The 13,981-nt window shown below is 34.7% G+C and overlaps 1 protein-coding gene across 1 annotated transcript in view; it reads right to left on the bottom strand.

Moving 5' to 3' along the window:
- The window catches only part of LOC134372946 (zinc finger protein 208-like), a 563,224-nt gene that overhangs the window by 456,711 nt on the left and 92,532 nt on the right, over positions 1-13,981 (bottom strand). The window contains 1 exon segment of the mRNA XM_063090289.1: positions 9,858-10,620. Within this exon segment, the coding sequence (XP_062946359.1) occupies positions 9,858-10,620 (763 nt within the window).

Raw genomic sequence — 13,981 nt, 5'->3', positions numbered from 1 at the left:
CAGTGCCCGTGGTAATGAAGAAGCCTCTCCCACACACTCCGAGTCTTTTTGGAGATGCTTACTCCAGCAGTTGTTTCTGGTAGCTGAGAACTGGAATAAATTGCTTTTATAAAATACTGTCAATTCCCTTGCATGCACTGTCATCATTACCACAGATGAAGTGATGATCATGGTTCTGCAGTGAGGTGGTCACAGAATTACAAACCTTTGCCTCAGGGCCTGGCTGTCTCCCTCTCACACACATAGCGGCTGTTGAATCCTTAACAGTGAATCCACCATCCTAGCAGGAGTAAGGAATCTGTTAATTATCTTCTATTTTATTCTGAGAGGCCATCTTTAAGAGTAGGAGTGTATCAGGAATCTGGAGAGGTACTCATGTCGGAAAAGATTCTAGGTAGAAAGTGATCATTATGTTCCCTTGGATTTATGGATACGTCCTAGGGCAATTGCTGAGCTTGTGGAGAGACTGTAGGTCCTCTATTCTATACCAATCCCTGATGTCTGTTAATGTAACTTGATGTAATCCACACTCGTGGTGATTACTGATGTCTCACCCTGGTACTAATATACTCTGATATTTATAAATTACTCTAATTGTAATTCTGAAGTACCTCCACCTTACAAGACTCACAAATACTATTTCAGAATAATAGGTGTTGGTAGAAAACCTCTTCATGTGATGAATAACTTATTGAATGATATATAGTTGTCCCTCAGTATACATGGAAGACTGGTTCCAGGATCTCCCATGGATATCAGAATCCACAGATGCTTAAGTCCCTTACATGAAGTGGTATAAAGCTGGCCGGTTAGCTCAGTTGGTTAGAGTGTGGTGTTTTAACACCACAGTCAAGGGTTCTGATCCCCATGCTAGCCAGACACACACACACACACACAAAAGTGTAGTATTTATATAGCCTATGCACATCTTCCCATACACATTAAATCATCTGTAGGTTATTTATAATACCTAATACAATGTAAATGCTATGTAAATAGTTTTTATGCTGCGGTTTTTAATTTTTATTTGTATTACTTTATTGGTCTTTTGTTCAAATATTTTCCATCATACAGTTGGTTGAAACTGCAGATGTGGAACCTACAGATACAGAGGGCCAACTCCCTGTAGAGTAACAATTTTATGAAAGGTGAAGGCAACAATGTGTTTGATGGACACAATAACTGTATATCCACAAGAAAACCCCTGTGGTCTGATTATGGTGAAGCTATGATCCCTCTTGAAATTATATAATGACTATTTGAGGAAAGTTTGACATTATGAGTCTGTGTTTCAGAAAAATAAAAATCAGGGACTTGGCAGTTTGCATGTTGAGATACATCTTGTGATATAGCCCATTAAAAAATGTTTTAATATCACACTGGGCACAAAGAAATCTACTATTTAAACTTATTTAATGCACATATTGCCATGCTTTCTAGGTTTTATTTTGAACACTTACCTTTATATTTGAGTCTATCTCAATAATTACTACACTGTCCCTAATAGTTTAATCCTTATTATAAATTACGTAATATGCAGTCAATAATAATGCACCCTCAATCATACAGTGTTTTGTCTCTTATACTTGTTTCAAATCCCATACCTTATCCCAACATATTATGGTACAAAGATTTCCATGGGTGCTATCACTGTACTCCTGAAGGACAAATACATCATCTGTCACATCATAATACTGAGCCATTCTTGCCCCAATATACACTTGATCTTGGATAATATTTCTTATAGGATTATATTGTAATCAGTACATTATCTTTTTTGCATTTTTAATATTTATTCATAGGAAATATTGACCAATAAAATTTATAACATAATTATATAACCACCACAATCACAACTATACACAAAGATAAAACCACTGAAAAATGGCAATGGACATCAACAGAAATAAATACAGACGTTGAGGACTTAAAAAGCAAAGCAGACAAGCTTTCTTCATGTAGTATCATGGTTAAGAGACTTGTGTTTGCAGCTACCTAACATGGGTTTAAATTCTCACACTGCCATTTAGTGGTATGTGAGTTAGAAAGGACATTACCTGCTTTATCTAGGGTCTCCTCATCTGTAAAATAAAAGTACTTATCTCAGAAAATGGACATTTAAATCAGTTATTATGTATGAAACATTAATAATAGTGACTTACTTTAAACATAACGTAAACTATAATATACGAACTTAGAAAATCACTTAATAATGGAGAATACAGTCATGTGCCATATAATGATGTTCTGGTCAACAATGGATCGCATATACAATATGGCTACACCATATCACCTAGGGGTATAGCAGCTCATACCACCTAGGGTTTGTGTAAGTACACTCTATAATGTTTGCACAACAAAACTGCATAATAATTCCTTTCTCAAACATATTCCTGTCTTTAAGGGATGCATAACTGAGTATTTAAATGAGTGTTTTGGAATGGAGAGTAGTGAATTCCACTTGTCATAACAATAGTAATATAAACCTCATGTTTCCCTGCACAACACTCCCACTCTGAATATAAATATCAGTATCGGAATAGTGGCAGAATGGTCTCAGGGATTAGACAACAGAGATTACATCCTTTTCACAGAGCATAGTTAAAATGTTGGGGAATTTATCTTTTTTTTTTTTTTAATCATTATATCATCATTTACTTCAGTGGATGCCATTTAAAGTAGACAGATTTAGTTCTCAGGCACCTGACTTTTGCCAATACCTAGACACTCATCTCTAAAGGTGTCCTCCACACAATGGCATCTTTTAGTTGAAACATTCCCTCAGAGATTTTGCATGCAAACTTGTTTTCTATGTTCACATTTTGGCCAGTGGTGTGTCCTTTGTCACCACCTGTCTTTTCAGTATCTTCCAAGACAAGATCAGACCCAGCAACCCATGTGGACAGAGTCTCAAGTAAAATTTCCAAGTTCACTGAATTTTTCTTTTACTTGCGCTGGATTTTGCACATGCTTATATAGTTGTTTTTATATACATGTCTACAAAACAGAGAGAAAACAACCAACAAAGTGCCAATAAGAAGTCCCTACTTTTCAATAATTACTTTATATGAAAATGGATTAAATTCCATTATCAAAAGACTGGAGTGGCTAAATGGACTAAAAAGATAAAAACAAGAAACACCCAAAAACCAAAAAGAAGACCCAGTTATATTTTATCTACAACAAACTCACTTTAAATTTAAGAACACACAGACTGAAAGTGAAGGGATAGAGAAAGACATTCCACGTAAATGGTAACTGAGAGTAGTAGTGTCTAGACTATATCAGACAAAATATACTTTAAGTCAAAATGGTCAGAAGGGCCGGCCCGTGGCTCACTCGGGAGAGTGCGGTGTTGAGAACACCAAGGCCCCGGGTTCGGATCCCATATAGGGATGGCCGGTTAGCTCGCTGGCTGAGTGTGGTGCTGACAACACCAAGTCAAGGGTTAAGATCCCCTTACCGGTCATCTTTCAAAAAAAAAAACAAAAAACAAAAAACAAAATGGTCAGAAGACACAAAGTTTAATAAAAAATGATAAAAAAGGCCAATTCAACAGAAAGATACAACAATTATAAATATATAAGCATCCAACATCAGAGCATCTTAACAAATAAAGCCAATACTGACAGATCTGAAGGGAGAAATAAGACAGCAATACAACAGTAATAGAAGACTTCAATACCCCACTTTCTGTAATGGATAGATATTTAGACAGAAAGTCAATATGAAACAGCAGAACAAAACAACAGACCAAATGAACCTAATAAGACATATACAGAAATTCCATGAAACAGCAGAAGAATTCACCTTCTCAAGCACACACAAAACATTCTATTGGACAGGTCACATGTTAGGTCACAAAACAAGTCTTAACAAATTTAAGAAGACCAACATCATTCCAAGTATCTTCTCCAAATGCAAAGCAATAAAAAATAGAAATTAACAGTAGCAAGAAAACTAGAAAATTCACAAATACATGGAAACTAAGCAAAATATTCTTGATCAACCATTGGCTCAAAGAAAAAATCAAATGGGAATAAAAAAACTTTTGTGAGATAATAAAAAATAAAAACATATCAAAATTATGGAATATAGCAAAAGCAATATTAAAATAGAAGTTCACTGCAACAAACAACTATATTATAAAAGAAATATCTGAAATAAACAACCTAATGTTAAACCTCAAAGATGAGAAAAAGAGGAAACTGAGTCCAATATTAGGAGAAAAAAAGGAAATAATCAAGGTTAGAGCAGAAATAATGTAGTAGAAAAAACAATACAAAAAATCCACAAAAGAGTTCGTTAATAAGAGTTTGTTTATTAAAAAAATTAACAAAATCCATAAATCCTTACCTAAATTAAGAAAACAGAGGCAAGTCTTATATGAATAAAACCAAAAATTAAAGAGAACACATTATAAGATACGTCAGAAATAAAAAGGATAAAAAGAAGCACTATGAACCACTATGCCAGTAAATTGGATAATCTAGAAGAACTAAATACATTCCTAGAAGGAAACAATCTACCAAAACTGAATCAAGAAATAGAACGTCTTCAGACACAAATAAAAAAATAGAGACTGAATCCATAATCAAAAATGTCTCAACAAAGAAAAGCCGCAAAACAAATGGCTTCAATGTGTATTCTACTAAGTATCCACAAAAATATTAATGCTAATCCTTCTTAAACTCTTCCAAAAATTAGAAAAGGGAATACTTGCAAACTCATTTTATGAGACCAGCATTATCCTGATACCAAAGCCAGATCAAAAAACACAGGCCAATATCCCTAATAAACACAGACACAAAAGTCCTCAATGAAATACTAGCAAGCCAAATTCAACAAAACATTAAAAGGATTATCCATCACCAATTGGGATTCATCCCCAGATGCAAGCATAGTTCCACACACACAAATCAATCAATGAATGTGATACACATTAACAGAATGAAAGATAAAAAACACTTGGTGATCTCAGTAGACCCAGACAAATCATTTGACAACATTCAACATCCATTCATGATGTACAAAACGACAAAAAAAACCCAAAAAACAAAACCCTCTTATAGAAGGAACTTACCTCAACCCAATAAAAGGCATACGTAAAAAGCCCAGAGCTAACATCATAATCAATAGAGAAGAAATAAAAGCTTTTCCTTTGATATGTGGTAGAGGACAAAAATGCCCACTTTCACCGTTTCTATTAAATGTAATACTAGAAATACTAGGTGGAGCAATCAGACAATAAAAAGAAATAAAAGGACCCAAAATAGGAAAGGAAGAAGTAAAATTATCTTTGTTTGCAGATGACATGTCTTGCATCTTGCATGTAGAAAATCCTAAAGACTCCCCTCCAAGAAAAAAAAAAGAAAACAACCCTCTTAGAACTAATTAAAAAATTGAGTTAACTTGCAGGTACAAAATCAACATAAAAAAAAACAGTGGAACAAACTTTCTGACATGAAAATTGAGAATACAATCCATATGCATGAATTGGAAGAATTAATACTGTTAAAACGTCCATACTGCCCACAGTGAAACAGAAATTCAAAGCAAAATTCCATAGCATTCTTTACAGAAATAGAAAATGACAATCCTAAAATTCATATAAAACATCAAATAGTCAAAGCAATCTTTATCAAAAAGAACAAAGCTACAGGAATCACTTCCTGATCAAAATATGTTACCATGCTACAGTAATCAAAACAGTATAATATTGGGTGTATGCACGCATGCACATACACACACACACGACATAAAAGCTAATGGAACAAAGTAGAGAATCCAGAAACTAATCCATACATTTATGGTCAACTGATCTTTTACAAGAGTGACAAGAATACACAATGAAGTAAGGATAGTCTCTTCAATAAGTGGCTTTAGGAAAACTGCATATCCACATGCAGGAAAAATAAAATTGGTCCCTTATCTTATAACATATGCAAAAATCAACTCAAGAAGATGGAAGACAAAAATGTAAGTCCTGAATCCATAAAACTACTAGAAGAAAACACAGAAAAAAACATTAGTTTGAGCAATTTTTTTGGATATGACTCATACAGCACAGGTAACAAAATCAAAAAAAGACACAGAGGACTCTAGCAAACTAGAACCCTTTTGCACAGCAAAGGAAACAATGGTCAGAGTAAAACAACAACCTACAAAATGAGAAAATATTTGCAAGCCAAATATGTGACAAATTAATAGCCAAAACATAAAGAACTCAAACAACTGAGTAGCAAACCAAAAAACAAAACTCAAAACCCAAATCCAAATAACCCAACTAAAAAATGAAAAAAGTACCTAAGTAAACCTAAATAAGTCATACAAATGGTATATGAAGATGCTTAATATCACTAATCTTCAGCAAAGTGCAAATAAAAACTGCAATGAAATATCACTTCACACCTGTTAGAAAGGCTAGTATCAAAAGAATAAAAGATAGTAAGTATTGCCAAGATTTGAGAGAATGACAATCCCTGGACACTCGATGAAAATGGAAATCGGTACAGCCATTATGGAGAGTATGGAAGATTTAAAAAATTAAAAATAGAATTACTGCATAATCCAGCAATCTCACTTCTAATACCCAGAATTGAAATCAGGACCACAGATATTTGCACTCCCATAATCACTGCAGCATTATTCGTAATAGCCAAGATGTGGAAACCATCTAAGTGTTCATCAACGGATGAATGAATAACAAATATGTAAATATATACAATGGAATATTAATTCAGCCTTAAGAAGGTATAGGAAGATTTGCCATGTGTCAAATGAAACTTAAGAACATCATGCTAAGTGAAATAAGCCAGTCACATGAGGACAAATACTGCATGATGCCAGGTATATCAAGTATGTAAAAGAGTTAGAGTTGCCAGGGAATGTGGGTAAGTAGAACAGGGAATTGCAGTTATACAGGGTGATTAATTTCTAGACATCTATTGTGTGCCAAATAAAACCAATGCTGAACCACACCCTTAAAATTTTAAGAGGGTAGAGCTTATGTTACATGTTCTCACCTCAACTAAAAAAAAAAAAAAAATTACACGAAATAAAGTAATGTCCAGGCATAGATTGTCACCAGACAATTTTATCAAACATGTAAAGAATTAACAGCAATTGTACACAATTTCATCCAGAATGTAGAAGAGGGAATCACTTCCCTACTCGATTTATGAGTTCAGGATTACCATGATACCAAAACTAGACAAAGACATTAGCAAAAAGAAAGGTAACACTAAATCCCACATGAAAAAGAGACAAAAAGGGATATTTGAGGGATAGAAGGCTGTTTTCATTATTCACAATCCAATCAATGTAACTATTTTTTTTATTTTTGACTAACACCTTTTAAACCCACTATACCCTCTTCCTATTTGGCCCATCTGGGCAAGCTTATGATAAAGCTCATTCACTCCCTTCAATACCAGCTGGAAGTTCAAACCACTACAAGGTACCCTCACTACAGCCCACCTGGTAACCACCATAGCACACCAAGACAATAATCCTTCCCTGCTCTCTCAAGCCACTTTTGACTAGCTTGAGAAGTCTACCCTATTTCCCAGAAACCCTCATGATGTAAGAAACATTCTCGTAACACTTCAGCATACATCCTCCTCCTCCACTTCCAAGCCAAATGCTGGGTGTTGTTCTATCTAGTTCCAGTGGAGTGATCACACATACAAATTGCTAAAAATGTTATGAGGATGAATATATAAAATCTCTAGTTTACATAATAAACCACGCACAAAAAATTCCTGTTGTGAATGTTCATTAAGAGGAAATTCATGAACATTAATCTTTTCCAATTATTTCACTGACTACTCTAAGGACAAAAACAAAACCCAAAACCACATTATTATTGTTATCCTTATTTTTTTACTTCATAAATTTCCGATATTCTTACTATATTTCTATTTTCCCTTCTTGTAAATCAAGGTACATACCATGAATCGTGGAACTTAGGAAAAAGGCATGTAGAAATACAGTAATATGGTACATATTCATCAACAGGGATGCAGGTTTTAGGGTCTCAGAATCAGAACATGCACTGGTATGGGCTTTTCATTATACCTACCTAAATGTCCCATGGCACAGTGCAGAGAATAACCCAAGTGCAAAGAATGAGTATATGTTTCCCAGATTGTATGATATTAGGCTCTACAATGGAAAACAATTGTTATAGATCCTTCAACCTTAAAAGCCTGATGGTGTACTGTAAGTTTTTGTTATAAACTATCCTGCTGAGATGAAATAAAACTATGTTGGTAGAAGGAACATGATTCATTCAGTTACAAGAAAAGATTAAATTTTATTAAAACATGAGACCTAAAATACATTCTGAATAAAATAGAAAAGTCTAATGCCAGAAATTAAATATGAATCCTACTCAAGAATACGTTATTCTGGTTCTGATTAAACTCTCCTCTCTGATAACAGCTCTCTTCAATTCCAAGGATAAGACTAATTTTTCATCAATCATTGCTATACAGTAAGCTAGTGAATTCAGCCAAGGTGGTGTCCACCTTTCCCCTGCATTATTTCCACTACATACCCAGTCACTAGTAATCAATTAGTTTCTCCCCATAAAAATCCCAGTCTCATAAAGTCTTGGTCTGCTCTACAAGGGTACTTCAAAAAGCCATGGAAAGATTAGTGTTATCTTTGAGCTTCATTTTTCCATGAACTTTTTGAAGTAGCCTTGTACCATCTTTTGGTATATAATTCCTTTTCTATAACTCTCAGTGGTCATGTGTGGGGAAGGGTGCCCTAAATGTAAATAAGCATGACTCGACATTATTCACAGCCCCTCCCAAATGCTAATTCAGACAATATTTAAAGGGCAGTGTCACTATCATACTAGGAACTTGGATAGAAATGATCTTCACCTAATAAAGCAAGCCCTTTCCTCATATTGATTCTTTCCCTGAGACCACAATGAAAGGCCTGTAAAGATGCATAATATCTACAGATTTCAAACTCCAGTTGGAAAGTCATAAATAGTAGTCTTTTCAAGAAACATCAAATAATAGAATACTTTATATCCTGAAAATAACTGGCCATTGCAAGCATCCTTGGAATTTCATATACATATCATGAATTTTAACATAGTTTATCTTATAGTTATTCTGTGGTATGTGATACATAAGGTTTAGCTTGAACTAGTTCATTACTTCTTATATAAATTCTCTGATGTGGAATATAAGAATTGGATAAAATTTATCACATATCACGTTTGTGATGGTTCTGGGATGATTTTTTGGGAAGCTTTTGGGGTCTTTCCACATTCACTACATTTGTCTGTTTTTTCTCCAGTGTAATTCCTCTTATAACTCCAAAGTTAATATTTCACAAAAGACCTTACACTACATTCATTGCATATGTGAGGTTGTTAGGCAGTATGAATTATCCAATATTCTAGTTTTGGGGCCGAGCCGTGGCGCACTCGGTAGAGTGCTGCGCTGGCAGCGCGGCGACGCTCCCGCCGCGGGTTCGGATCCTATATAGGACTGACCGGTGCACTCACTGGCTGAGTGCCGGTCACGAAAAAACGACAAAAAAAAAAAAAAAAAACAAAAAAAAACAATATTCTAGTTTTGATCCTTGTGAAAAAGCCTTAGCATGTATATATTATGTCTGCACGGCTGCATGAAAGACATGTATTTTGATGCCTAGTGAGTTTTTTGAGTCCTGCAAAAAGCCTCTGCCACATACATAACAGTTCATATATGATTTTTCTTCAGTATGAACTCTCTAATACAGATTAATGCTTGACCTCGTTTGCCACACTCCTTCCACTTGTTTCTCTCAAGTATGAACAATCTGATGTTGCGCAAGGTGTGAATTTTGACTGAAGAACTTGCCACATTTATTACATTTGTAAGGTTTCTCTCCGGTATGGGTTATATTGTGTCTATTGAGATGTGAACGTTGATAAAATGATTTGCCACATTCATTACATTTGAAAGGTTTGTCACCAGTATGGATTATGTGATGTCTGGTGAGATTTGAACGCACACTAAATGCTTTGCCACACTGATTACATTTGTAAGGTTTCTCCCCAGTATGAATTCTCCAATGAAGTGCAAGGTATGAATTGCGACTGAAAACCTTGCCACATTCATTACACTTGTAAGGTTTCTCTCCAGTATGAATCACCTGATGGTTAGTAAGTGTTGATCTCACACTAAAGGCTTTGCCACACTCATTACACTTGTAAGGTTTCTCTTCAGTATAAATTCTCCATTGTTGTTCAAGTTCTAAATTGTGATTGAAGAACTTGCCACATTCACTCCACAGGTAAGGTTTTCCTCTAGTATGGATTATCCGATGGTTTGTAAGGCTTGAAGACACTCTAAAGGCTTTACCACACTCATTACACTTGTAAGGTTTCTCTCCAGTATGAATTCTCCGATGAAGTACAAGGTGTGAATTGCGACTGAAGACCTTGCCACACTCATTACACTTGTAAGGCTTTTTTCCAGTATGGATTACCTGATGGTTAGTGAGTGTTGATCGCACACTAAAGGCTTTGCCACATTCATTACACTTGTAAGGTTTCTCTCCAGTATGAATTCTCCGATGGTTTGCAAGGTGTGATTTTTGACTGCAGATCTTGCCACAAATATCACATTTATATGGCTGATCGCTGGTATGATTTATCTGATATATAGTGAAGTGCGAGCCATAATTAAAAACATAAGGTTTTCCCTGATGAGCTTTCTGTTCTTGCATGAGTAATGAAGAATAGATACAATCACTCCCATATTTATTAATAATGTGGCTTTTAACACTAGAAGAAATATGTTGAAGTGGTAAAACTGAGGAAACACTGCTGACAGATTTCTCACCCTGACTATACTCAGGAATTTTCTCTTCAGTTTGAAATAGCTGCAGTTCAGGCAGATAGGACTGAAAGCTTAACACAAGCTGATTTTTAATGGGTTTGTTTCCTGTATCCCTTCTATCATATTGATCGCCTCTACCAGTAAAATTTTCTTTCTGGATCACTGGTATTCCTCCATATATATCATGCTTGACTTCCCTGAGGCAAAAATCTTCAGTGTCACAGTTTTCAAGTCTTTCCAACATCACTGTTTGAAATACCTCTCCTGTATTACTTTTCCCTTTTGGTGGTAATTCCTTGATCACACATTTAGGAGTGATATCTACAAGACATAATAGGTTTCCAATTAATTACAGATGATAAAGCAATATTTGATATTGAAACAGATAATATTACCCAAAAAGTAATTCTTATAGGAATAGAATTATGAAATTTCACAACCATAATCTTCAACTTTTAGGAATAAAAAAGGAACAGAATTCTTCAATAAAGCATTATAATTACACAGATAAAATAGACTTTGAGCCAAGGAAAGTAAAAAATATATATACAAAGAAGGTCGTTATACAATGATAAAGGGATCAATTCAACAAGAGGATATAACAATTCTAAATATATAAGGACCCAATTCTGGAGCACCCAACTGTATAAAGCAATTGCTATTGGATCTAATGGAAGAGATAGACTCCAACATAATAGTAGCTGGGGACTTTATAACCCACTTTCAGCAAAGGACAGATAATCCAGACAGAAAATTAACCGGCAAACATCAGAAGTAATCTCTACTCTAGGCCCACTGGACCTAATGAACATATACAGATCATCCAACAGCTGCAGAATACACATTTTTCTCAGCTGCAAATGGAACATTCTCTAGAACAGACCACACAGTCGGTCACAAAACAAGCCTCAAAAATTTTAAAAAGCTGAAATAATATCAATTACCTTGTCCAATCAAAATGGAATAAAACCAGAAATCAACAACAAAAGGGAAAATAGAAACTGTACAAAGACATGGAAATTAAACGGTATGGTTCTAAACAACAACAGGCCAAAGAAGAAATTTAAAAAGATTTCAAAATTCCTGGAGACAAATGAAAATGAAAACACAACATACAAGAACCTAGATACAATAAAAGCAGTTCTAAGAGGAAAGTTTACAGCAATAAATGCCTACATTGGAAAAAAAGGGCAGACTTCAAATAACCTAACATTATACCTCAAGGGACTAGAAAAACAAGAAAAAACCAAACCCCAAATCAGTAAAACAAGAGAAAGAGCAAAGACCAGAGCAGAAATAAATGAATTACAGATTTAAAAAACAATACAATGGATCAATGAAACAGAGTTGGTTTTTCAAACACAGAAACAAAATCAATAAATCTTTAGCTAGACTAATGAAGAAAAAAAGAGAGAAGACTCAAATAAATAAAATCGGAAATGAAAAAGGAGACATTACAATTGATACCACAGAAATACAAAGGATCATAAGAGACTACTACAAACAACTATATGTGAATACACTGGAAAACCTAGAAGAAACAGATAAATCCCTGGACACATACAATTTACCAAGGTTGAAGATCTTGAAAACCTAAACAGACCAATAACAAATAATGAGATTGAAGCAGTAATAAAAAGTCTCCCCACAAAAAAACCCCCAGGACCATTCACTGTCAAATTCTACTAAACATTTAAAGAAGAACTAATGCCTATTCTTCTCAAATTCTTCCAAAAAATTGAACAGGAGGAAACACTTCCAAACTCATTCTATGAGATCAGTATTACCCTCATACCCAAATCAGAAAAAGACAAAAGTAAAAAAAAGAAACACCCTCCACCGGAAATACAGACCAACATCCCTGATGAACACAGATGCAAAGATCCTCAACAAAATACTAGCAAACACAATCCAACAACACATTAAAAAGATCATTCACCATGACCAAGTGGGATTTATCCAAGGGATGCAATGATGGTTCAACACATATAAATCAATAAACATGATACATCACATCAACAGAATAAAGGAATAAAACCATATAATCATTTCAATAGACGCAGAAAAAGCATTTGATAAAATCCAACACCCCTTTATGATAAAAGCACAACAAACTAGATATAGAAGAATGTACCTCAACACAATACAGGACATATATGACAAACCTACAGGCAAAATACTAAATGGACAAAAATTGGACATTTTTCCTCTAAGACCTGGAACAAGCAAGGATGCCCACTTTCCCCACTCTTATTCAACACAGTACTGGAAGTTCTAGCCAACACAATAGACCAAGATAAAGCAATAAAGGACACCCAAATTGGAAAGCAGGAAGTCAAACTATCCATATTTGCAGATGACATGATCATATACATACAAAACCCTAAAAACACCACCAAAAAATTACTAGAATAAATGAATTCAGTTTAGCGGCAGGATACAAAACCAACATAAAAATCAATAGCCTTCCTAGATGTCAATAACAAAATAGCCAAAGAAGAAATCGAGAAAGTAATCACATTCACAATAGCTATGAAAAAAACGAAATACTTAGGAGTAAATTTAACCAAGGAGGTGAAAGACCTCTACAATAAAAACTAAAACATTGGTCACAAAAATCGAAGAGGACACAAATAAATGGAAAGTATCCCATATTCATGGGTTGGAAGAATTAACATCATCAAAATGTCTATAATACCCAAAGCGATCTACACATTCAAAGCAATTCCTATCAAAACACAAACGACATTCTTCACAGAAACAGAAAATCATCTTTAAATTTATATGGAACCACAAAGATCCCATATAGCTAAAGCAATCTTGAACAAGAAAAAACTGGAAGCATCACATTTCCTGAGTTCAAAATATACTATAAATCTGTAGTAGCCAAAACAGCATGGTACTGGCATAAACACAGACAAATAGACCAATGGAACAGAATAGAGAGCCCAGAAACATTCCCAAGCACTTACAGCCAACTGATTTTCAAAAAACGTACCAAGAATATACAGTGGGGAAAGGACAGCCTCTTCAATAAATGGTGCTAGGGAAACTGTATGTCCACATGCAGAAGACTGAAACCAGACCCCTACCTCTCACCACACAGAAAAATCAACTCAAAATGAATT

Source organism: Cynocephalus volans, chromosome 3 (assembly GCF_027409185.1).
Source record: "Cynocephalus volans isolate mCynVol1 chromosome 3, mCynVol1.pri, whole genome shotgun sequence".
In the NCBI taxonomy this organism is placed as follows: Eukaryota; Metazoa; Chordata; class Mammalia; order Dermoptera; family Cynocephalidae; genus Cynocephalus; species Cynocephalus volans.
This window is presented reverse-complemented; position numbering and strand designations above follow the sequence as displayed.